Source organism: Hyposmocoma kahamanoa, unplaced genomic scaffold (assembly GCF_003589595.1).
Source record: "Hyposmocoma kahamanoa isolate Upper Pololo Valley unplaced genomic scaffold, ASM358959v1 93, whole genome shotgun sequence".
In the NCBI taxonomy this organism is placed as follows: Eukaryota; Metazoa; Arthropoda; class Insecta; order Lepidoptera; family Cosmopterigidae; genus Hyposmocoma; species Hyposmocoma kahamanoa.
The window spans coordinates 10,401,337-10,427,199 of NW_020654810.1; the positions used below are offsets into that span (position 1 = coordinate 10,401,337).

General features: G+C 34.3%; 4 protein-coding genes across 5 annotated transcripts in view; 2 read left to right on the plus strand and 2 right to left on the minus strand.

Moving 5' to 3' along the window:
* Positions 1–15,081, minus strand: part of LOC113237674 (rotatin-like) — a 47,190-nt gene extending 32,109 nt beyond the window's left edge. The window contains exons 1-15 of the mRNA XM_026474283.1: positions 15,039–15,081; positions 14,768–14,955; positions 13,934–14,127; positions 13,521–13,634; positions 12,727–12,925; positions 12,175–12,312; positions 11,225–11,446; positions 10,073–10,242; positions 8,364–8,571; positions 7,576–8,040; positions 7,203–7,347; positions 5,729–5,878; positions 4,543–4,667; positions 3,183–3,400; positions 1,733–1,869 (exon numbers count right to left, since the gene is read on the minus strand). Coding sequence (XP_026330068.1) covers positions 1,733–1,869; positions 3,183–3,400; positions 4,543–4,667; positions 5,729–5,878; positions 7,203–7,347; positions 7,576–8,040; positions 8,364–8,571; positions 10,073–10,242; positions 11,225–11,446; positions 12,175–12,312; positions 12,727–12,925; positions 13,521–13,634; positions 13,934–14,127; positions 14,768–14,955; positions 15,039–15,081 — 2,716 coding nt within the window. The remainder of the gene's footprint in view (positions 1–1,732; positions 1,870–3,182; positions 3,401–4,542; positions 4,668–5,728; positions 5,879–7,202; positions 7,348–7,575; positions 8,041–8,363; positions 8,572–10,072; positions 10,243–11,224; positions 11,447–12,174; positions 12,313–12,726; positions 12,926–13,520; positions 13,635–13,933; positions 14,128–14,767; positions 14,956–15,038) is intronic.
* A 1,362-nt stretch (positions 15,082–16,443) lies between these two features.
* Positions 16,444–20,990, plus strand: LOC113237320 (tetratricopeptide repeat protein 37). Its single transcript, XM_026473728.1, has 3 exons — positions 16,444–16,500; positions 16,820–16,912; positions 17,008–20,990. The coding sequence occupies exon 3, from the start codon at positions 17,008–17,010 to the stop codon at positions 20,824–20,826; it is 3,819 nt and encodes a 1,272-aa protein (XP_026329513.1). The 5' UTR covers positions 16,444–16,500; positions 16,820–16,912; the 3' UTR covers positions 20,827–20,990.
* LOC113237322 (tRNA (guanine-N(7)-)-methyltransferase) lies at positions 20,863–24,325 on the minus strand. Of its 2 annotated transcripts, none has more exons than XM_026473729.1 (6): positions 24,020–24,325; positions 23,768–23,880; positions 23,313–23,497; positions 22,864–22,977; positions 22,667–22,768; positions 20,863–21,074 (listed from the first exon to the last, which is right to left on the minus strand). In XM_026473729.1, the coding sequence occupies exons 1-6, from the start codon at positions 24,094–24,096 to the stop codon at positions 20,937–20,939; spliced, it is 729 nt and encodes a 242-aa protein (XP_026329514.1). In that variant the 5' UTR covers positions 24,097–24,325; the 3' UTR covers positions 20,863–20,936. The 2 variants fall into 2 exon arrangements, with proteins under 2 accessions (XP_026329514.1, XP_026329515.1); XM_026473730.1 differs by lacking the exon at positions 20,863–21,074 and adding an exon at positions 21,933–22,089.
* Positions 24,326–24,760: 435 nt separating this feature from the next.
* Positions 24,761–25,863, plus strand: part of LOC113237527 (kinase D-interacting substrate of 220 kDa B) — a 62,837-nt gene continuing 61,734 nt past the window's right edge. Inside the window, exon 1 of the mRNA XM_026474057.1 lies at positions 24,761–24,942. The gene's annotated coding sequence lies outside the window, so the exon portion shown is untranslated. The remainder of the gene's footprint in view (positions 24,943–25,863) is intronic.

Genomic DNA, 25,863 nt, shown 5'->3' on the forward strand with positions numbered 1-25,863 from the left:
TTTTGTAATATTAATCTGATTGAATATCACTATGTTTTACCACCATGACAAGCAATTACTTTTAACGAAATTACACCATTAATTTGTTACAATTAATTAATACAAAGATTAGGTAGGGTATGCTGAAGACGCCAGTTCGAATCCAGCCGAATTGAAGGTTTAATAAGTTATTGTATTGGTTCATTAAGTTCTAAAAATATTACAAAAAAGTAACTGAAAAATATGTTGCAATTGTAAAAATTTTCGTAATAAACATGCTTTAGAATGGTCGACACAACCGCAGAAACCGCAACAATTATCACAAGAACGCCATGTAGAATATTAAAAACATTACGGTCACTACACACGCTGGTAAATGACCTCCATACCAACACCGAAGTGCTTTAAAGTTTATTTTTTGCATTATAATGTAAGTCACGTCGAGTCTAGTACATTCGAGCACATGTACATACTACTGTTGATGACCTTAACATAAAAAAAATAAATAAATAAATAAATTAGTTACTTGATGCTTATTATGTTTAGAATCTATTGAGAGAGTACATTGTTTGTCATTGTTATGTTCGTCATAACCTTCAAAAATCGCATAAAGCCTTTTACTATTGTGAAGGATTATTATTTAGCTCTACAATTTGTGATGAGAAACTGCATAAACTGACGATGACGATAAGAATACTTTACTTAAGTATATAATTAATTATACATTTTATTTGTGATAAATCACTAGATAACTTTTCATTTAATCTACGCTTTAGGAATATTTAAAAAATGCGTTTGTCGAAGTTGGGTACACAACTAAGTTTTAACAGATTTCAAAAAAAGGAGGAGGTTCTCAATTCGACTGTATGTTTTTTTTATGTATGTCCCATGATAACTCACACACATTTGTGAACCGGTTTTGATGATTTTATTGGAAGGAGGATACCTCAGTAGTGGGCCCATTTAAATTTGAAGAGAATATTCCACCTCTAAGGGTGGCAAACTTGGGGATGAATGACTTTTGTACTTCTAAGTCGGTTTTTTAGTACTTTGTACTTAGATTATAGTAAGAAAAATATCATAGTAGGGTGAGGCCAGACGAGTGTAATTTTGTGAGTTGATGATGCTGGGTACATCCACTCTATATGGAATGATTAAAATGTGGGCAGTTTCATGTTCCATAGGAAAATTTATGTGAACGTCCAGATCAAATTGTAAAATATTATCACATGCCAATAAATGTTCCTTCCTTCATCCCTCTCTCCATTCGCACAAGCACGTCACACAATGCGCCAGAAGTTCCGTTGTATTGCGCGCTTGAATCAGCCAACAACTCATTCTGCGTCGTCGTGTGGCACAAAACGGAGTGCAAACCGGATGCAGCATAAATTAAGCAACTAAATAAAACGCCTCACCCTTATGAAAAAACATTTGTACAAAAATAACAAAGTGATGACAGGGTCAACAATTTCTATCATAAAGCTGATTAACTTCATGACTCAAAAAATTTCGAAGAGAATTTGCTATCATTTCGGGAAAAACTTAGTTTGCTAGCTTTCCTTATTCATCAATCTAGATCAGTACTGCTTTATGATAAAAATGGGTACAGTGATGACACCCGCCTATGCAGGCTCTGCATGGACAATAAGGCTTAACATCAGTGGCCTGCCTTCCCTTCTCCTACACGCAAGAAAAATGTAATAATAAATACAATCTAATATTTCGTTCATGGGATTATTGATAGAATATTTACCTCTTAGCAAAAGTGCGGTTAAATCATTTATTTTGGCCAAAGCGTGTCTACTCATGAAACAAACGCTATTTATAATAGACACGCAGCTGATCGCGCATTCGGGGAATGCTAGGTAGTCGTCCACCAACATTGAGATTCTGGAAAATATTGGTAAAATGTATCATCGACTAAATAACAGTAATGTACCAGACAACTGCACGGCGTAATTGATCTCAAATTAGGGAATTCCTTGTACTATAGGTACTAAACCTTTAAAAATTTACTCCAGGGCACTACCTATAACATGCCGCATGCACGCATGCATAACCTGGACCAATTTAGAAAACTTATTTTCCCAAATTGGTTCTACCGGAAAACTAACCCTCATTCAACGCCCACCCTGCAAGCCCTTGAGTCACCGAGGTCGCCATCATATAAATATAATAGCCTCAATTGATGCGTATAGGCGAAAGTGAGACAAAAATCACATTAACCGTCATTAAAAACAATATAGAGTGATCTTTATTGCAGACTTTCAATATTTAGATAGCATTTTTGAAATAAATAAGTGCGCATGTGACCTATATCTCATCTCATGTAACGTGACGACGAGGTTGATGATGGAGCATGTACACCTCATCTATATGAAACCCAAAGATATCTATATCTATGATAATACCTATTCACTCTCGCCTTGAAAAGGCCAAAGTTATAGCGTTCTGCGAATAAGTCTGCAGGCAAGGAATTCTACTCTATAGACGTTCGCCATATAAATATGAAACGTAAACGCTTCGTACGAATCCTTGGAATATCCACAACATAGGGGTTGAACCCCAGCTATATTTAGATATCTAATAAAATAACCTCTGTTGAGTGTGATGGCCATTAACACTCATACAACTCATAACATATTTAAAGACTACCAAGAATATAACACATAACATTTTACACCTGTTTGCACAATGCTCAATAATTTTTTATTTCATTCTTTGTAAATAAATGCAACTAACCGGGGTGTACCCCAACCATAAGTATTATAGATACATTTATTGAACATATAGAAATGTGCCACAGATGTGTTCACTGCACAATCTTATCTACCATTGAGTGTGATATTGTAAAAGATTGCCAAAAAAAAACAATCAATCAATTACCAATGTTTTAGTATCAGATTAGGCAGGACCTACCTTTGCATCAAGCCAACACTTGTGGCTAATTGGTATATTATTAATGATCAAATCCACGAATTAGTAATGACAACACTAACTAGACAACACTATCTGCACGGCATCCAAACTGCTTCCCTTTCAACTGATTTTTTTTGCAAGTGGAATGCAGTCGAATTGCAGATCGTATTATTACAACCCTAGACTTGAACGCGCATCATGTTTTTTTTTAACTAATACTATTTATACTGCTAGCACCAAAATTCAAAGTCAAAACGTAAGGACAGTCTTTGAAATGAACAAACCTTAATATAGCAACAATTATCCTCAATCCGTCACAATTCAAAAAGGTATCATGGAGCTCCACTTGCCGTAGCATCACGGACAATTGCTGTAATGTGCTCCTGCGCAATGAAGGCTCTACAAATGGTACTAAACTTGAACGTGTCAAAAAGTCTTCTCCAAGTTCATCCAGTACTAGATCTTGTTTTAGTACATCAAGTATTTGTATTAGGCCTGTGGTCTGAAAAGTATATATTTTTAAATTACATAAATTATTACTATTGATCACGAACTAAATGATTGTGGAATATTGAGCTGTTTTTTTATGTTTCCGAGAAAAAAATAGTTTTGTTTTCTTTGTATGGCAAAACATACAATTTATTTTTATTTGCAAGTGCAGGAAAGCGTCAAGTGTGTGTCTAGGTTACAGTACAGTTCCAATCATTCTGTACAAAAATATATTGCATACGCAAAGCTCCAGTTAATAAACATTTTTTATAAACTGGAGGAACTGGAACAGTTTATAAACAGTTTTACTTTAAAATAAGCCATAGCTTAGAAAAAAATCATCATTTTTTAATTACTGTTCCCTTTTGAATACAATTTTGTCACTTTACTCACTTTATAAAAAAAACATTATTTGGTAGACCCTGGTCTATTTTTTTTTTTTTTTTTTTTTTATTGCGACTCGACAAAATGACTGCACCGCGCCTGATGGAAAGTGCGAATACAGTCCAGAGATGAGAGTAACGGATGGAAAACACAAATATCTTCACTCCGTCACTATCATTTTGCCGGTCTGGCCAAATGCACTGGATGTACACCAACTGATCCCTGAACGCGATTCGCAAAAGCGTTTCACTGTGGAGGGTTTTCCGCCGTGTGTACTGTGGTCGCTATCCAGTCGGCACAGAGCCTACCACAATGCTAAGCAGATGGACACTTGTGACGCCCTCGGTCGCCTCTTACGACCCCCACGGGCATGTATGGGGAGGCGACAATGTATTCTTAAGCCGTCGCCCCACGGCTGATAACAAGATGACAAGTGTCTATGACAAGATGACTTTTTTATTTGATTGTTACATTTCATTATGCGTTATTTTTTATAACATAATTACCATCCAAAATTAAACCGAGTATTCCCAAGGAGGGTTGACGTCAGGCTGGCGGCCAGTCATTAAACACCTTGCCAAATCCCTTTGCAACATGTAATCAAGGCTGAAGGACAATAGTAACCACGATAGGGCGTACCCCACAGGCGACGCACACACGCAGCACCAGTAGTATGTGGGAAGTCGACTATACAACATTCTCCGAACCAATTTTACTAACTTGACCCGAATATTTTCCCAGCAGTACAACTTTTTATATGCTACTTAATACCTGTGGGTGTTTCGTCACAGGAGTGGAACTGTCGACATTGAAATCCTGTGGCTCCAACCTCCCTAATGCGGTCATCAAAACGTCAGTTCGTAAAGATTCTTTTGGGGGCAAATACCTTTCATCATCTGTAAACAATAATTATATAGAAAGAAGATGGTCAACATTAGGCAACACTAGTGGCCGCCATGTTGCAGATACCTGAACAAAAGTACTTGTAGATGATTTGTAAAAAGGGGAAACCGCAATGAGCAGTAACAAAGTTACCAGGCAAAAGTAAACAGTTTTGGCTTTATTTAACTTGTCATCTACCTATTCAACGTACGTAATTGTTTTTACGATATGTAACATGTGGTAAACACCACACCAATGTACCAACGTGTAATACCATATGTCCGTATTCATATATATATATATATATATATATATATATATATATATATGTTATGTGCTGTGACGTGACGAACAAATCGTGCGCTCGGTGATAAGCGACACGTCTGTCCTTTCGTCCCAACAGTTGCAGTGCCACTCAGTGCTCCAAATCAAAAAGAACTGGGGGTCACCGCCACTGTCCTCGTCACTTTGAGACATAAGTCACAAATGCCTGTAATTTCACCAGCATCCTTACCCTTCAAAACCGAAACGCAGCTCAAATTACTGCTTTTGATGAACTCTTTCACAACGAGCTCTACTTCTACTAAAATATACAGATTAGAAGAATTTAATAAAGGCACTCGATACAATATAGTTAGTACAGTCAGCAACTACAAAAAAGAATCGTAGTTTTTTAATAAATTAATTGGCAACCCTATGCATCTGACGCGTCAAACGTGCCAATAACCTGCGCTACATTTCCGCCTTATTTATAGCGGGAGGGACGAGGTGAGCTGACTTGGAAAACGACTTTGGCCACTCGATAACAAAGAGTCGTGGCGAACAATACCACTGTCTACAATTCAAAATTGAGTACCTGTTATAGTTCGTCTAAGTATAACTACAGTTATTTTGTACTGTTTGAGGTGAACATTTATAGGGATTAAAATTAGGTGAATAAATTTAGACAGTTTTCCATCTATCACAATGCAGGTTAAATGCCAGCTGGACTATAAGTTTGCAGTCACGATGCTATCCGTAAATGCTACATTATATTATTATTCTGCTATATAATATAGCATGTACATGGTCTTACCAAGCAACCTGCATAACAAATGCGCCGCGTCCATTTGTACAGCAGGACATTTGACGAACAGCAATCGCACTAGTCCCATAGTGACCTCGGTCATAGACACGCCCATGCACTCAGCTATGTCGGGTTGAAGAGACTTGCAGATTGCTAGACCTACAAAGTAAAATTGCACCCATAACTAAATAAGACCGATCTGGACAAAAATAACTACGCCCTTTGGATTTCTATTAAGTTATGCGCACTGGGTTCTTACCATAAACTCTTATTACGAATCAGTTTAGGACCTAAAATAAATCGTAGTGAGACAGCGCTACATGAAGTGTATATCACCATCCCGCTTTTTTGTCGTTACGAACCTATACTCAACTGTAATAAGAGTTCATGGTAAGGCCCTTAGTGTTCACTCCTGGCTTTCGCGGTCTACGCACGGGTACTTAAAGGCACTCCTGTCTCTCCGGGGACTCAAAGGCACTCGCGGGCACTCCTGGCTATTGCGGACTCTCAGACGCAGTCGCACGCACGTCTTGCTACCTCGCACATCTCTGGTGGAATCGCAGCCTAATCGAATCTTGAATGTTACATTACAGGCGAATGTTATCGATGAGGGAGCGCCCTTATTCTATATATGAAGCTGAACAAATGTACAAAAACGCACCACCTTAGTAAGAGACAATTTTTTTAACAAACTACGCATTTAAATAGTAATAAGGTTCACGCAAAAATACAGGGATTTACGGTACTTAAAAGGATTCTTTTTATCACTGGCTATAGAAAAAGGTATAACAAGCAATATACTACACGTACATGCTACTAAATTGTATCAATGTTCACAATTAAGCTAAAAAATATGCTTTGTTTTACTAAATATAAATAATAAACCACGATTAAAAATATTTCTCCACGTTTTTGGATAAATATCTTTCTACTGAGTATTTATCCCAATGACCCATCTCTAGGCGGGTACGATTCCCGGTTCAGACAGGTGATTATTTAAAAATCTTTGAATGCAGTTCGAATTGTTTTTAAAATCAAAATGAAGTCTTCTATCAGTAAAATTCTCTATCTACGGTATTTAAGGTACTTTCACTCCGAGTGTCAAACCGTGTGACGCCATGTCTAGTTAAATGTAATAATAGAAAACCGAAAACATCTAAAAATAAAATGTCACGTAAATATTTGGTAGTGCTACACTTGTAAATCTGTATTATTACTTAAGCAATATTTAATCATTATTAGGTAATAATTATTGTTAGTAAATAATTGTGTTAAAATAATAGTCACATTTTCTTTCCATTTTGTGACAACCCTTACATATCTGCGTACCACCTACGTACCACTGTGAAGACAGACACGGGCGGTGGTATCGTCTCACGTAAAATGCGTTGCGCTACTGTAGAGAAGATATTGTAATACTGCGATTGAGCCATAGTGAGTGGGGCATAATTACGTTGATGCGGTATAGTGTCTCTGTTCTTACCTAACTGCGTATCATGAGCAGCATATACTTGCAGCAATGGCAAAACCGGTAGTAGGCTAGCCAGCAGCCGCCACCAACATGCCTCGCTTAGCACCAATCGGCCTCTAAGCAAGTACAGCATTATGTCAGACGCGCTAGCTTCCACCTAAAAAAAAAGCAAGTAAATACAAATGTGCCAAATAATCACGCTTAACTACGTGATACAATCAAATATTTCTTAAACTGTGACCCTGATACACATAGTATCAAAGTTCAGAGAATATTAAAATTGTAAAATTTTTTTGTAGTTTTTTACCCTGTGCCTCGAAACGCGCCGAGTATTCTTTACTAAGTAGTCATGTTGAAAAATCAAGATTAGTCATATTACAATTACCTCTTTCAAAGTAGAACTAAGTCCATGACAGCAGATCTCAGTCAATAATCCAACATCACACAGCAATGTTAGACATTTCTCGTTATCAGTTTGTGTCATTTCGTCTCCAACAAGAACCGATCGGACCATGTCTGCCATCAACCTGTAGAATTTTCCTTGTACCCATTCAATACTATTGGCCATCAAATTCAATGCTATGTGTCGAGATATCGACCAATCTTCATCGTTCATATCAAAATACTTCGTCTTCTTTAGCAAAACAGTACATACATCATTCAAATACGTTTCTCTAAGATGCAACTCTAATACGGGAAGGGAATTCTTGATTAGTATTAATACGGTTTTACTATCCCGGCAACTATTTTTATTCTTCATAAATTGAGCTGCATCGTCCATACTAGCATATAGTTTTTGGAGTTCTCTATATTTCGTTTTATATTCTTGATCTACTTGAGTCCTTGAGTTCTGGAAAAGAAAGCAAATAATGAACCTTGTTTCGTCAAAATACATCCAACCAAAGTGATTACGTAAGTTCTTTATAGTGTAACGTAGAATAACTGTGGTGTAATAAATTGTTAATTTCACACGCAAATAATGCCCACTGACCATTTAAACCATTTATTTCTGACGACGTGAAGGAAGGATAGAGTTTAAAAACCTTCTCACTAACGCGATACTTTAAAAGAAATACATAATTACAATAATTATTTACATACCGCACTACATTGAAAGGTACATTTAAAAACAATTAATTTAATTTCATAGTACAGCATAGACCTATAATTTACCTGTAAACTAGCACTTATTTTCATGCTAAGCTCAGGGTATAACATTTCCAATGCTGGGTCGAGCTGCGCTGACTGTAGGGCGACCACTAAAGTCGAAGGGGGCATGGCGGAGTCCCGAGCCCAGTGCAACAGCCTCTCTGCACAGGCGACTAGGCGCAGCCATGCGACTCGGTAGTGGTTTTTACTTAAATCGTCGAGAAATAACTTTCTAGAAAATTTAATTACATTTGCGTTATGTTCATTTGCAGAACATTTTAACAAATGATTGTTATTTTATAAGAAACAATACATAGACAATACATATCAGTTTCAGAACAAAATGTACAACCAAAAGCAGCCTTATTCCTAAGTAACAATCTGTCAGGCTTAATCCTAATGTAAATTTGGTATATTAATAAAGCACGCTCCACTTTATACTTGTCTCGCCTCTGACAATACAAAGTGTAACTTAGCGTCTCAAAAATAACGTATATTTAACGTAAATCGTCGTCGTCGACGTATCGATACTCGCCATATTCGCTATAGCGAAAAATTTAAAATGCCAGTTTTATCAATTGAATTTAACAACTAAATGTAGCTATAATAGGCATATTGCATAGGCGTTATGCTACGGGCACTGGCGGTTGTCTGACAACAGAACAGGTATAAGTTCGTACCCTTTGTTTCATTATATAGTACATCAAGTTTATCCAGAATACCTAAGCCAAAACCCTTTAGTAAAGTTCATTTTCAAAATTGGTTCTACCGGGAATAGAACCCGGAACCAAGAGTTACGGAATTCACTCCGAGGCACTATCCAGAGCACTATTTCCAAAATTGGTTCTACTGGTAATGAAAACCTTCTCATCCACGCAATATTATTTGCATGTATAATCTACAAATTGCTTAAACACGACCACTCATCCATAAAGTAGATGCAGCAAGAGGTCGAGCTGCGCCGAGCGCACTTTATAGTATGCATTATAATACAGAACATACTATCTACTAAATAAAGTATATATTGCTTCTATCAAAAAAGATTTTGCTTGGCTTTCAAAGAAATATCGACTTTGTTTACTATATTACATTGCATCTACTACGCAATCTGCCTTTCAAAGAAATATACCTTATTGTTGAGAAACTAAGTTACACTTTGTATTGTCAGAGGCGAGACAAGCGAGCGGAGTCGTGCAGCACGGCGCCGCGCGGCTTTTCTTTTGTTTTTTGTTGTTTGAAGAAATGTATACTTTATTAAATAAACAACATGTTCCATAGTATATTGCATTTTATAAAGTGCTCCTCTGCAGACCGCCGCCGCTTGATGCAGCTTCGTTTTCATGTGTTTGTTTAAAGGAATATTGCGTTATATTGTTGAGAATAAACGACGCGCCGCGTCTCCGCAATATGCATCATCGCTAAGATTTATAATGTTATACTATACACTATATACTATATATACCTACTCGTATATCCTAGTATTGTTAAAAAAATCTCCGAAAATATATAGAGTGCCCCTGAAAGATCCGCGACTTTTTTAGACGATGATTTTAGTCCCATTGTTAACAACTTGTAGTATGGGGACTCCTAGAGAGCCCTGTTGATTTTTAAAAATAATGAAAAACGAATTATCTGTTACACACTTAATGTTTAAATCTACATTACTTGACATACTTTTAGGATTTAACTTGAATACATTCCAAAATTATTTGCAAACTATTGCATACACTTACTTGTACTTCATCAAAAGATCGCCTAACAAACGCATGACCATACAGCTCTTATGTGCTATGTCCCTCAAAGTTTTAGATTTGTGCTCTATGCACCAAAATGTATCCTCTATACAGTCCATCAATAGAGAAACCTGATTTTCAACTAAAATCAGGGAAATGTTGATCTCTTTCTGTAAAACAAATAAAAGGAAAAAGTAACAATTATACAGCACTGACTTTATACATCTTTATACAACAAAATGGGGTATTTGAGAATCAAATTATTTGTTATCTTGAACACTATTATTAGTCGCCATATGATCACAATATTTATAAGCACCATTTAAAAAATATTGTTTTAAATTTTATGGCTTGTCTCTACACTGTACAATACTTGCAATTTTCGCTTATATGCATTACATAATCAGCTCGTTGAACAATTTGTAAGGAAAGTATTTTCTTTGGTATAAGGAAAATTCTTCAGCATCACAGTCACATCATAAAAATTCAGGTGCAGTTTTTTTAACACGTTCATGAACAGTACTTAAATGGTACTGCACACAAAAAGTCACTTCTTTTCTGTATGCGCCGTAGTGCTTATATTAATTCAGTATAAAATATTTAATGTAAGTCATTGAATTTGGTCAGTACGTTGTTGATACTTCGCTATGAAGAAGCAGTAGGTGGCAACTACACATAAAATACTTGGAAATTGCACTGAAAAGCCCGTAGCTGACTTCTGAGGTCCATATAGCAAAACGGGGTATCCTGTACTAATCATATTCTGAAATATAAATTCACGGTAAATGCCGTTAGTGCCTATGACAGGTTAATATAGCTTTACACATATGCACACTGCATTAACTTCACAATGTTTTTACTTTTGATGCAACGCGACGCGCTACCTTCGAAGTTGGTGGCTGAAAATCAGAGCTTTGCTTTTAGACAAATTTTGCACTGAGACACGCACCTATTTGACTTGCTGCAGCACACACAAACTATTGATCATTAGGTTAGTATTAATTTCTTGTTGTACTTTTTGATTGTATTTTCTTTGATTTCCGTGTTTCTCTTTTAATCTATTTTGCAGTATTATATTGTTGTGTGTGAGGTATTTGCATCATGCAAGACAATAAACGTTTTAATTATCTATCTATCTTTAAACAAACTCACCAAATTTAAACAGTCACTCAAATTATCTGGTTCGACTAGAGCGACATTCCTAGCCATGATAGTGAGCACAGCGAGTAACGTATCCAGTGCGTATATTGGCGCGGGAATCTGTTTCAACGCTGCTAAGCCATCTTCTTCAATTTGTAAATCATTCGAGCCATCTCGTAGTTGCTCTAGTTCTAAATTCACTCTGTCTGTTGAATCTCGATAGTCTGTTGTGCTCTGGAAAAGACAATATAAATACACTGAAGGATTACAAAAGTATAACTGAATTTAAATTAGTTTAGAACGAAGTCCAAATTCATGGTAAACGATTCATTTATGGGGAACTGCATACGTTTTTACAATAAGATTACAGTGCATATGTTACATTGACTTATAATTATATATGTTAAGATTATTATTTCGTAAGTTTAACACTTATATTAAAATTATTTTAATTAAATAGTCATATTACGAAATTGAGTGTATTCCATAGCATCATTTGAAAAAGCAACCTCCAGAATTTCTTGCTCATTCTTCTCAGGGAAATCAGCACAGTGAATGAGCAGTAGCTTCAAAAATGACGTTTTCACCTCGCTAGGTCGGAAAGATTTTCTTTCTCATTACAAATCTGCGCGTCTAAAAAACACACACGTCTAAAAACCGTCTTTTCCATGCTAGCGTGGAAAAAGATTTTGAAATTCGAAGTTACGATGGACTATGGTGCACCTAACTTTTTCTTTCGACACGTTCAAATTCGTACATTATTTATGTAATATACATCCATTGAGATATATGTTATTCTTGTTATTGTTGACATTAAATTGACAACGATAACTAACTTTGTTCATTAAATTATTTTTTGATGTATGAATGAATAAAACTGATTTGTTAAAGTTCAACTGTTTAAATTTGACTTTGTTTCATATGGTTCCATTTTCTTAAACAATACATTTATATAGACTTACCTTAACAGCTTCATGAATTAACTCTAAACTAGAAAGCTGTAAAATGCGCGCTCGCAATGCTTGTGTAATGCTCAGAAGAACCTGCAAAGCTTCTTCTGGACGACCAGTGTTCCCGCCGTCTGCTATTGTTATTAGACTCTGGAACACCGACAATAAAAATTTCGCAATAAATATTAATATTATGAGATCATAAATAAGTTCATCTCGGTAGATGTAAAATTTTCTTATTCAATCATCTTATTCGAAAACAAATTTAGAAATTAGATAATTCTCCCAAAACTGAGCTTATGACCAATATGTGAAATAGTTGCAAAACCAAGCATGCAACACAAAACAGAGATGTAAAAAAAATTACTTAACAAAGCAGTAAATCATATTTATAATAAATATTGTAGTTATTATGAGCTTTTTTATAAGATCCAGATTGTCGCCATGACGCGGAATTTTATAGACCTAATTTCCTCTACCAATAAATACTTAACTTTGGTTAAAAAAATATTTCAGTGGTCTAAAATATCTTATTATTATTTAATGCAAAAGAATTTCACTCACCTTCACAATAGCTGGTCTATTCAAAAATATTTCCGCAGGGAAGTCTCGCAAGAAGACATCCCTAATAAATCTGCAACATCTACGGGTTGACTTGAGAAGTTTTAGGGCATCTTCAACCAACAGCATAGTTTTGGAGTCAGAAACACACAGATCAACCCAAGGGAAGAGTAGTACTTTCACACCGTCTGTAGACTGACACCTGATACAGAAGGAATAATATTTTATACCTATAGTAATTAGTTTAGTACTGCCTAGCTTACAACAGAAAATTAAGGTGATGAACTTGCATCCCTTCATCAGTCATCTTAATTGTATCAACATATTAGGCTGTTCTCACACAGTGACAGCAGTCGTGAACAGACTTAGTTCGACTAAATGTCGTAAGTCCCTTGATTGACGTTATAAAAGGTAAAAGATATTATGTGCAATCTACAGAAATCAAATACTCTACATGAAGCAAATAAATTATAGTGGCGGGATTCTTTGCTTCTGACTTACACTTTCTTCTGATTATATTTGCCTCCTTGCAATTATAATTTTTACAAACTGCATAAAAAAACGATATATAGAAACCTGGATCCTGCAGGCAAGAAAAGAAAGCTAATTTATATTTATACACATACATACATTTAATAAATGCACAATACTAAAACAATGTTTGCAATTAAAGCTATATAATCTGACTGTAACAAATATCAAAACTCACAGTACAGCAGATTTCTTGTAGTTCTAGAGAGACATCTAAGACTTACTTCCATTAGCAGCAAAAATGTTCCTTAAAACAGTAAACTTACGTATTACGTCTATTGGCTTCAATGTCATTATTTGATTCTGATGGCTCCTTAGAAGACTGGAAATTAGGGCCTAAATTATAGTAACCACTACTGGAGCTCCCTTCGCTTTCTGAACTAAAAGAAGAGAATTACACTTCAATATTATTATAAAAACTATAATTTTGTTGTAACTTATACAAGTAACTCTTTTCTTTGAAATGAACATAATATTTTCTGTATTTGTACAATATATAAAGTATGGTGTATGGGAAATGTAAAGAGTGAAAACCCACTGAAGAATTATAAGCAGAGATAATATGACAACCCATTTACAATATATACACAAATCTTCTCTAACTCAGATTTCCTTACATTATTTTTCTAACAGAAGAAAAGAATTAGTGAAATAATTTTTTGACTAATAATAAAATTACCTTCCAAGAGACTGCAGTGATAGTTGAGGAACAATGCTAATCTCCGATTCAATAGTACTCAAGAATCGCAGTGTATCTATTACATCATAGTATGTTTCCATTGCCTCTGGTACAATCTTCATTTTTGCTTTATCCAAGGTCAACAGTATCTCCTTTATTCCCAATTCTTTCGCTATGTAATTGCCTGATTTAGTCTAAAATGAAAACTGTAGTGAGTATACAATGCCTTTATATCCAACTACACTATAGGTCAGTTACTATAGGATGGAATTTGAGAGCTCCTAGTCATTCCATCCAAGTAGGGTGATGGCACTAATGATTGACAATTTAAAGGAAGTGTGTTTGTAAATTTGAAATAACTCTTTTTTTAAACATATATCAATAGTGATTAGTTTACTTGACAGATATAATCCTCGCAAAAGAGTATGCTGTGTTAAATATTAATGTAAAAAATTTTTTTGTTAATTTATCAACAATTAGACATTTTCCTACAGCTAATCTATAGTATTACATATATACACTATTGTAATCTCATTCACAACAAAATTTAGTGCATTCAGAATGCAGCTGTGCAAAATAACAAAAAATATATACCTACTATTTTGGTTTAGTTTATTATAATTGAAAAGCAGCAATATAAATAAACATAAAATTTTATACAAATACAACATCCAATAAAAATAAAATTACAATTATCTTCCAAAAAAAAATGTCTACGCTGTACAATTTACTATCTAATAAAAGGAAAAAAAGAGAAAAAAAAATGAATAAAAAAGGAACAATATAACAATGGCATTATCTTAAAAAAGCTTGAAAATAGCTTGCACCACTAACTTTGATAGTTAGAAGAAGCAAAGTAAGGGCTTCTTGTTGCAAAGTCGGCTCATGAGCGTGGAACCAAGCAAGGAGTGACTCCAAAAGTTTGCGTGTATTTGCTAATTCATCCTCGAATTCCCAGCCTAATTGTAACTTTGCAAGAAGCAACTGCAAAGACCGTTCGCGGATTTCCTTCAACGGATGACCTAAAACACAGGCAACAGTAATTATTTTAGTTAAAACTTATGACCACAAACAGTTATTTTCATAAGTATATAACTCCACTTACTGAGTTTCTTTATGTAACTAGACAAAACTTCAGTAGAACACATCTTACATATATATCGGAATATCAGCTAAATGTGATATTATTTAAATATTTAGAAAATAAATTAACATAAACCATTCTCATTAAATTGCTATTATTTTTTTAAAACTGACGGTACAGTATGAAATTGACATTTGTACATAATGTTACCACAAATAAAAGCAAAATAAGGGAAAATGGTATTTTATAGGGCAAACACTAAACTGTTACAAATTGTAGTGATTCGCTCTGGGCCTTTTGGAAGGAAAAGTGTCGTTTTTATTTTGACTTTCAATTATTTTGTGAAATCTAGTTTAAAGTGGAATATGATAGTGCCTTAATCGAAGATTAAAACGCGAAATTATACGAATCTCGAACTAAAATACCCGTATCGGCCCGTCCCGAGTCAATCCAAGCACGCCGCCTCAAATTGCCTATTCTCTTTGTGGTGGCCATATTTACAGAAATATAATTAAACGTTTATGTTTTCGGCTGAAGGACTTTGTTTCCATGATCAGCAATAATTAAAAAAAAAAAAAAAAAAAAAAAACAAGTATTAGTTATCACCAAATTAGGGACGATTCGATACAAGTAAATGCGACAAGTAAGTACTCGATACTTTTGTTTCGATACCGAGTACTATTAGTATCGATTCCCCTCTTTCTATTTTTACTGGATATCGGAAGAAAAATACTAGTATCGAATCAAAACGCGCTCGCGTAAATATTTAACCTTAATCCCACTTCCACTGCCGCTATTATAAAATCTAAAGTATGGACATTTTTACATCTCCTAAAAAAGTATCAATACTTTTAAAGTACTCATATAATTAGCATCGCATGACGAATTGATTACTATTATTTGAGTAGGTATCGATACTTTCGTGGTATCGGAACACCCCTACACCAAATTTGACACTTGTCATCGTGACGCCAACAGGGATGTGGATAATCTTGGCGCAATCGCCATTTTTTTTTTGTATAATTTTTATAATAATATTAAACTACCGTACATAGTTATTTTTACTTGACATTGGCAAAATCATTGATTATTTCGATGGAGCCATAACATTTAAAAGAAGAAGAAGAAGTATATCGGTAATCACATTATACGATTTTTACGAGAAATCGATTCAAAATTTTAAGAGTTATTAATTGTTTAGATTATTTTTCGGTTCATTGTTGTTCAGGGGGCCTAAAAGGTCAAATCGTGCAAGTTTGTTAAAAGCAATTCATTTACAGAATTCCTTGCAATTTCGTAGCAATCCCTGTCATTTTCGTAAAATTATCCCACTTTCTGATGAATTGTATCCAATTCTTTAAATTAAATTTTATAACATTCATAAATGTGTGTAACGACACTTTTCCTCCAAAAGGTCCAGAGCGAATCCCGTCATTTTCCCCGTCTTGAAAAAAAATCAGATTTACTCTTTGGCCAAAATAAGGTGTCAAAAGATTCGCTCTGGACCTTTTGGAGGGAAAAGTGTCGTTTTTTATTTTGACTTCCAATTATTTTGTGAAATCTAGTTTAAAGTGGAATAGGATAGTGCTATTGTGCCTTAATCGAAGATTAAAACGCGAAATTATACGAATCTCGAACTAAAATACCCGTATCGGCCCGTTTTAAGGAATCCTGAGTCAATCCAAGCACGCCGCCTCAAATTGCCTATCCTCTTTGTGGCGGCCATATTTACAGAAACATATTTAAACTTCATGTTTAGGCTGATGGCTTTGCCAAAGCCTTAATAAATTAAAAAAAAAAAGGTGTCAAAATCGGTGGCGGAATCGAAAACAAGTGTTATCTGAGTAAAAATAACCAAATTATTACATTTTTTTAAATGAACTTTCGCAAGCATCGTAAGTACTTATTTTGGTTCATATCAAAATATTGTAGTCAAATGTATGTAAACCAAAGTGTAATTCCTAGCTATGTAGTGTTACTCTCTTTACAGATGGCTGATGTCAAAACGTTGTTGAAAGAAGCTAGGAAACTTATCGACGAGAAGAACTATAGCGAAGCTCAAGAATGCTGCAAGAACATTTTACGCAATGATAAAAAGAATTACTTTGCACTAGTCCTGCTTGGAAAATCTCTTCAAGATTCTGAACAAGCACCCCTCGCATACCAAAAAGCAATATCCACAAAACCAGACCATCCTCTAGCATGGCATGGTCTTGCCAACTATTATGAAAGGAACAACGACGACTTTCTGAAAGTAAAATTATTTTCTATTTATGATGAAATATTGAAATTACAAATTGAGGAAGATAAGGTCCTTGAAATAATTGATAAGCTGGGACAACTTGGATGTTCCCTCAAAAATAATGAGTCCATCAGCATTTTAACTAGATACTTAAATAAGGAACTCGATACTAAATTTGGAGAAGCAGCTAAGAGACAATTACTTGAACTCCTGAATGCAGATATCTCTGTAAAAGAGAATGAAATACCATTAGTTCTTGATATTTTATCTAAAATATGGATAAAGGACCCAAGTGATTCTTTGGAAGTTCTTCAAGGCAAAATTATTTTAAAGAAACATGACTTTACCTCTGCCGTTGAGGAAGTAATGAATCTTAACTTCTTTCCAACCAATGTACAGTTGCGAGAATATCTTTGCAAATTTCTCTGTAAGAAATTTGTTGAAAATGATTCATTCTGTAATTTTGCAATTGAAAATCATGTAGACAAGATAACTGAGGGTATTGAAAACTCAAAATACCCAAATTTGTTAAGAAGTATAATTTATTATAACAATGGACAATATTTGGAAGCTTACAAAGAATGTGTGCCATTAATAAACTACCATGAAGCTGATGTCACAGAAGCTACCTTTGTAATAAAGTGTACAATCATGTTAAAAAAATGGTCACTTACACAAAAACTTGCTTCAAACTTTTTAACCAAAGCAAAAAATTCCACATTTGCTATTGAATTAAAAAAGTTTTTATTTCAGTCACTAGCTCGTCAACAAAAATGGAGACAAGCAATATTAGTAACAAAAGACATACCATTACAATGTCTAAATGTTAGTGAACAAGCATTGCTTACAGAATGTTACATTGAACTAAACGAGCCTGTTGATCATTTAATGAAGAAGTTAGAAAGAACTGAATATTACACTCAACTGCAATCTTTGCTCCTACTAAAACAAGAAAAGTACAATGAAGTAGTAACTCTTTTAGAATCTTCAAAAGAGAATATGCTAAATTTGTTCCATTTAGGTAGAGCATATTGGGAACTTAAACAATATGACAAATGTCTACTGAACCTTCTAAAAGCTGCCAAAATAAACCCCGATCATGGTAATACATTTTTGTATTTAGGACATTTTTACCATTATTATAAACAGGATTTAGAAAAAGCTAAGAAATGTTATGAAAAGGCTTACAGCCTTGATAGCATTGACACTGTCATTATCAAATGTTTAAGTGAAATATATACTAAATTGAAGCTTAAAGATGCAGACTTTGAACTGTTGAATGCAGCTCAAAAATATGTAGAAGGTAACATAACCTGGGTCAGCTTCAGATTGGGTCTGCATTATCTAAACAGAAGAGATTGGGAAAATGCAATCATAAATTTTAGAAATGTTATCAAAAATGAACAAAATAACACCACTGCATTTGAGTGTCTTGCTGATGCTTACTACTCCAGAGGCTCTTTCACGTCTGCACTTAGAGCATACAAGAAGGTGATGCTTTTAGATCCTGGTAAGACATCTCATTGCCTCACAAGAACTGGGTACATTCACAACTTGCTTACTCAGTATGAAGATGCTATAAGAACTTTTGAGAATGTTTTTCTTATAGAGCCGCACTCTATTTTGGCTCTAAAGGGTATTGCAGAAACTTGGATGAGAATTGCAAAGAAAAAAGAAACTGCTAAATTGTATGGAAGTGCTAAAGACTGTGCACAGCAAGCTATTAATTACATTACCAAAGCATTATCCAAACAAAAGCAGTTTTTATGTTTGTGGAAGCTGCTTGCAGATAGTTTAATTTTCATCACTAAATTGCCCAACAAATATTGCCATGTATTTATCAAGGACTCATTCAATGACGCCAATCAGGAGCTAATAAAGAAAGGGAAGCTTGATATTTTTCCACAAGCTATTGCTTGTTATTCTTATATTGCAAAACAGAAACAGCAATTGGCGTCATATGATCTCGCATCAGCCTATTTGGACTACTATCATGAAACTAAAACAATTGTAAACTGTAATATATCTTTCAACTTGGCCATTACTTGCATTAAAGAAAAACCATCTTCTTGGCGTAACTGGAATCTACTTGGCAAAATATGCTTATTCGTAAAGAAATATGATCTTGCTCAGCATTGTTTTATAAAAGCTCTTTTGGTTACTCGAAAATGGTGTGTAGCTAAGATTTGGTGCAATTTAGGGACACTATACCTAAAGCTGAAACTATTCAAATTAGCCAACTACTGCTTTTGGCGTGGTCAGTCGACATTACCGTCGTACCCACAAAGTTGGATAGGACAAGGCCTAATAGCAGAAGAAATAAGGGAAGAAGAAGCTATGGATCTATTTAGACATGCATCTCGTCTTGGTTACCACCCAGAAAACGCTCTTGGCTATGCAGATTGGGTCTGCCGTACTTTGAAAAACCTTAACTACAAAGAAGACCCAGAATTCAAATATGTGATAGAAGGCCTTTACGCCATCCCTTATGCTATGGACCTAATGGAATGGTACTTGAACTTTAATCCAACAGATGCATGTGCTTGCGTTATTATTGGTATTTTACAAGAAAGAAGTGGACTTTTGCGTGCCGCACTTGTGTCATACGGAAAGGCATTACAATATGCGGAAGATGACAGTAAAAAGAATGTTGCTCTGCTAAATATTGGACGAATTTTGGTCAGGCTAAATAAATATGAAGACGCGATCAAGACTTTTAAGGCTATTACAGAAGCTAGTTTAAATTCTGCTAGTGGCCTGGCGTTAGCACTCTTTAAGAAAGGGCTCTATGAAGAGTCTTATACAGCTTACGACACTGCTTTGCACTGGTTAAGTAATGACGATGATGAGAAAGCAGATTTACTTGTAGCTATGGCAGGCATTGTTTACATGTTTAAAGGAGCCGATGATGCAAAGACAATGCTATTTCACAGCATTCAAATATCGCAGAAGAAACCTACTGCTTATAGTTTGTTCGCAATTTGCTCTCTTGGATTAATTCACTTTGATCAAAGTTTATTCAAGTTGGCCCTTAGTGAGTTACAGAAATACGAAAAAGATAGTAATTATGGATTCGATATTGGATTTTTAAGGTCGTACATGTCTGTCTGCCAGGAGAATGTAGAAGAAGCAATAAAGCTATTGAGTGAATCACTTCATGATCACCCAAGTAATGCTCTTTTATGGTACTGCATGGCCCAGTACTGCCTCAGAGCATCGAACACGAGAGCTAAGGTGGCAAGTTGTTGTGCTCAGAGAGCTATATGCTCTGCTCGCTACGATGAGTGTAACTGTGAGCCTTCTAAAATGATTGCCACAGCCAGTATCGCTGAACATATAGCAGGAAATCACGTCAAAGCGTTGATGTTAGCTAAAGAGGGTTTGCATGTGTATCCATGCCGAGCTGAAATATGGGCAGCACTTTTATTTTCTTTGGTAACACATAAGTCATGGTCAGACAAGAGTGAATGGATTGTCTGTGCTGCAAGTTATATGCGTCGGCATCTCGAAATATCACGACCATTGAGTAGATGGGTCGGTCTTTTGGAAAAGAAACTTCAGAAATAAGGAAATCATGGTGCTATTGTATAAGTCTTTATATTTTTATTTCAAAGTATGATTTGTTTTATGCTTTATGTATTGAATAGTGATTCAAAATGAACTCAGTACAACACATTTCAGACTATTACTATGTTTTCATTATAATTATCTGGAATTCTTCTGAACACAGCTAAATATTTGTCTCCATTGTTCCTTGTTACCTTTTGCCCTTCCTCAGTGCTTTCATAAAGTTTTTCTACAATTGGATCTGTTTTCTGAAATAAATTGAAGCTTTAAAAAATTTAATACTTATATACCTGGTTTGATTATTTACATAGTTCCTATATGGAGAACCAAGACAGAGAACAAATAAGTAATGAGAACGGACACTCCGCCCATCCCTAGCTTTAGATGCCGCACCACGCCCCGCACATTGACGGTCACATTAACTGAACTAGAAGGCTGTCGGGCGGCGAGCCGTTTTCGCTCTAAGACGGCTACGGCTTTGATATTTGAATATAGTTTTCATTACGAAATTTGTACGTTAATATATAACAACATTTTAAGTTACTATTTATAATGGTCGTGAATTGTGCTATGTGCGGTTGTTTATAATTATCTAAACGGGATAAAGAGTTTTTTGAAAGATGAAACGAAGTACGTGAAAAAACTTATAGCTGAGATTCATTCAGTTATTGTTTTCTTTAATGCAGATATATAATACAGATTTATAATATCAATATAATAAGGCGCCATGACTTCGTGAGCTAGAGAAAGGTTATCGAATTTTCAATTTGTATTGCTGATAAAATATTACGTAGTGAATATACCTAATTATTAAGTAGGTAATGATAAACTTGGACACGCAATTTCAAATATTTTGGTTACCTTATTTAAAGGTACCTGTGCAAAATATAACATTTTAAGTGATTTTAATTTTTAAAATAAATCTTCAATATGATTCCAGTTAGTGAATTAATGAAAAATATAATATTATATTGATATAAATACGTAATGAACATGTGTAATTATTAGGATTCTATAATTGAATTATAGATAACAGATTGCCGCTCTGACCACGTAACGTAATAAATAGTACGAGCAAGTGATAGGTAACCTTTTTTTTAACCCCGCCACTTCACGCTCACATTTGCGCGTGTGCAGATAGCGCAGCGCCTCTCTGTATGTAGTAGTAGTAGTAAATCATTTTCGACCGTTGTATGGAGTGTCCGGGGTGTGACCAAGCACAAATCCAAATCATTGTCTTGCAAAGATTTCTCTATTTTAATGCTGGCAGGGTGATAATGGATTAAATAAAAAATATAATACCTATTGTAAATAACAAGAAATTTGATTGAAAAAGATGATTGTCACTTAATTACTTTATTACATTGATACTGAAAATTTAATTGGAATAGAAACATAGATGTAGAAATATGAAACAAATTACACACACACACATACTTGAACACAAGTTAACACCTACACATACAATCATACCTCATCATACGTACACAAAAACATGTGCACAAAGACACATGCAACTGTTATAAATACATGTTCCCTTAGTTACTTTTATTTATAGTATGGCTTAACATTTTTACATTTTTTATACACCAATTTTGTTAGAATTGTTGTATAAAAACTACTACTACTCCGTGTACTGTGCCATGTAATATGTGTGTGCTCCGTACAATACAAATTAAACAATTTAAAGCAGTACAAAACAGCTTGTTTAAATAATTCATCAGCAACTACAGTCCACGCTCCCAACAAATGGCATTAAGTTTGAGTTGGGGAGACTGAAAGCCTAAGTAAGACACAGATCTCTAACTATAAATAAACAATTTTAAATAGAATTTTATACCAAAACTTCTTCAGGAATTCTTTCAAATAAGGGGTGTTCTTCAAAATGTGTAACCATCCATTCATTTAAATCTTTGACATCTGTGATTGTGTACACAATAGCCTAAAATTAAACAATTGTATGAAAGTACAATTTATACCACAAAAAGTGTTATATTATCATCCTTTTATGAGGAGACATTAAAATGGCAAGCTCACCTGTTCTGCAAGTACATAAGCATATTCTGAAAGCAGCCACTTGTTAATTATTCTCCACTTATGCTTAGCCTTCTTGAAATGTGGATCTGGATACAAGAAGAACATTCTCTTAAGCTGCAAACCCAAAATACAAGGATTGAATTATTATTATTACGCTGTACAAGTTATAACTCAAAAATATATTTATTTTAGAAAAACCACGTCACATGAACAGAAGTGAGTTACTAGAAACTACATAAAAAACCTTGTGACTGCAGTAATATGTATGGATACGTATAAGCATAAGAATAATAAGGGTACAATTTTTTTTTCTTGAACTAAACATTGGTGTCATTTACCATAATTTTTATATTATTTTTATAAAACTACTGTACATAGTCACTTTTGGTCCTGACATTAGCAAAATCATAGTTTTATAAAAAAAATTAGAATTGGAAGAGTAACATTACCTGTCCCTTGTGAAAGAAATTGGGTAAATATTTCATAGCATTAGTCCTTAGTACAGCAATATTCTGATACTGATCTGGATTCTGAACACGAAGAGCATTGATCCTGTCATTGACGTAATCCGACACCTTTACACGAATCTCCAGACCGAGTATTAAGTTTTTTGGGAACATTGGGGATAAAGTGACTAAAAATTGTAAAAGTAAGTCTTGGATTATTATAATTCACAAATAAATATTATAATTTGAGACATAGGGACGTGCCAGCTGTTATTACTCTAAAATGCACATCATGCATGCATGGCCCTTAAATCTGGACACATTTTAAGTACCTATCTACTGTTTAGTAGTACAAACTTCGTGTTTATTTATAGTTGTATGAAAAAGCATACTAAGCATTTTCAAATGTGCAGAGATTTTTATTCTGAGTTGAAGTTCTTCATAATGTCATTTCTTACCCAAAAGTCCTCCATAACCACAACCCACATCTAAAAAATCTACAGATTTAGAAACTGTGTCGTTTTCTATTGGATATAACGTGGACCAGTCATATTCGTCTGGATGAGCAGGACTGAAAAAAAGTAATAAATTTTTTTGATAAAATAAGGGAAGACTATGTTTTTATTCAATTTGGCAAAGTTTAGAATTTATCATAGCTAGAAATGCAGCTGATACAGAGGTTTAGATTAACTTTTAGTGGAAGAACTTACTATTCAAAACAATGATCAGCTATTGGGTTAGAATGGGCGCGTTGCCTGTAATACTTCTTTTGTGGAAGCGCCGCCATAATCTTTTAATATATTTCACTTACACCAATAGTAAAGTGGCAAATGAAATTAAATCCCAAAAATTTTAACATTCGTTTGTCGACACTGACATACCATGGTCCACGTGGTTTTTGACATTACAATGACAGCTAAAAAAATACAAAAATAATAGTAGGTAGCGTTGCAACTACCGCCATACAACTTGGGCCTAAAGATGCTCAAGCACATAATTTTGAATAAAAAAATTACGGCGAATTCATAACAAAATAAAATAGAATTTATTAATCACTTGTAGGTAGTTAGTTGTCCTTAGGCTTATAAAATAAATAAATCGAACGCTATTCAGTGACAGCTGTCAAATTATGACAATCACGTTTCGTCGAACGCAGTATCGTTTATTCTTATAATTTTAGAATTACATTTTTCAGCAATTTCTTTTAAAATTAAAAGGATTTCAGTTAATGGTTATTGTTTTATAATTTTAGGTATTTTTGAGATAACTTGTACCTCAGTACACAATTGGGAAATGAAGGGATCCTTTGGGAAACTTTTGTTCTAACCAATAAAATAAAAGGGCTTATACTTACGCTCGTTTTAGATGGTACTCTTGTTGTGGTTAAGGTTTGCTAGCGCAATAATCGTTCCACTTTTTCTCATACAGTGCTCATACGATTTGTGACGGCCGTCGAGTTTTAATAATTACAACGGTTCTATTCTTATCTATAGATTTTAATGGCAAAAATAATGAATTTTATTTAAATTATGACTAACGAATAGTAGGTATAACAGTGAATTATTGATTTTTGTACTAATTATGACGTGAGTGGACAACTTTCCAACTAGCAGCCCTTGATTGAATCTATAGAGTAAGTAAAACACTTTGTTTGCGTAGATTAAAAAACATTACCGTTTGTATTTTCATGTATCAACCTTTTATCTTTGTAATAATTGCGGCTTTCTCCCTTCAATGGCTTCACATGGTTAAACATGATTCATCAATTTTCTGCTGCAAATATTTAAAAAAATTGCTCACTGCTGCTGTGGGTAAATAATGGTGCCAATGCTTTTTGTTCAAAATTATAACAGTTTTTTTCATTTTATAATAGTCAATATTTAGTCAGTCTCGACATTAGTGTTCTTTAAAGTTACCTACAATTATAAAATTATAATTAAAGTTACTACAATTTTATCAAATATTGTTGTATGTATAATTTACCTATAATACATACCTATGTATGATTAATTTCAAAAGGGATTGAAATAACTATAATTCTTAATAGTCTTGTAGGTATTTCTAGAATGTATTGATTGTCTATTACAGGCATGCCAGCATTAGCATTGTAAATGGTTAGGTAGTACAAGATTAATTAGAACTAATTTCTTAATAAATTATGTAATATACACAAACAAAGCCCGCATAGCAATGTTGTTACAGGCTGTGTGTTCTTTGTCATAGTGTTTGGGAACATGTTCCTTCTAATTATTAGCAATCTATAAAACTCTTTATATTACTATGTTGTTACATAATGGGAAATAGTGTTCTATTTCCCAGTACAAAGTTTATTCTTCACCATGATTGTTGTATTTAGTAAGATAAATAATTATCTTTTAATAAACAGTATGTTTTACTGTCTACAGTGAAGATAAATAACTGTGCAAAGGGTGAAGCACAAATCATATTTTACACAATATGTTATTCATTAAAATGCTAAATAAAGTGTGGTACCTATTAATGATAACATAAGATAAACTATGTTTTGTTGAATTATATATTAAGCTTTGTTTTC

What these genes read in the sequence shown, in the direction of transcription:
- LOC113237320 (XM_026473728.1), top strand. Translation starts at nt 17,008, where the DNA reads ATGGCTGATGTCAAAACGTTGTTGAAAGAAGCTAGGAAACTTATCGAC.
- LOC113237322 (XM_026473729.1), bottom strand. Translation starts at nt 24,096, where the DNA reads ATGGCGGCGCTTCCACAAAAGAAGTATTACAGGCAACGCGCCCATTCT. An exon ending in GCTGATCATTGTTTTGAATA is followed by an intron (nt 23,881 to 24,019) that starts GTAAGTTCTTCC and finishes ACTTTTTTTCAG; the next exon opens with TCCTGCTCATCCAGACGAAT. An exon ending in ATTTCTTTCACAAGGGACAG is followed by an intron (nt 22,978 to 23,312) that starts GTAATGTTACTC and finishes TTGGGTTTGCAG; the next exon opens with CTTAAGAGAATGTTCTTCTT.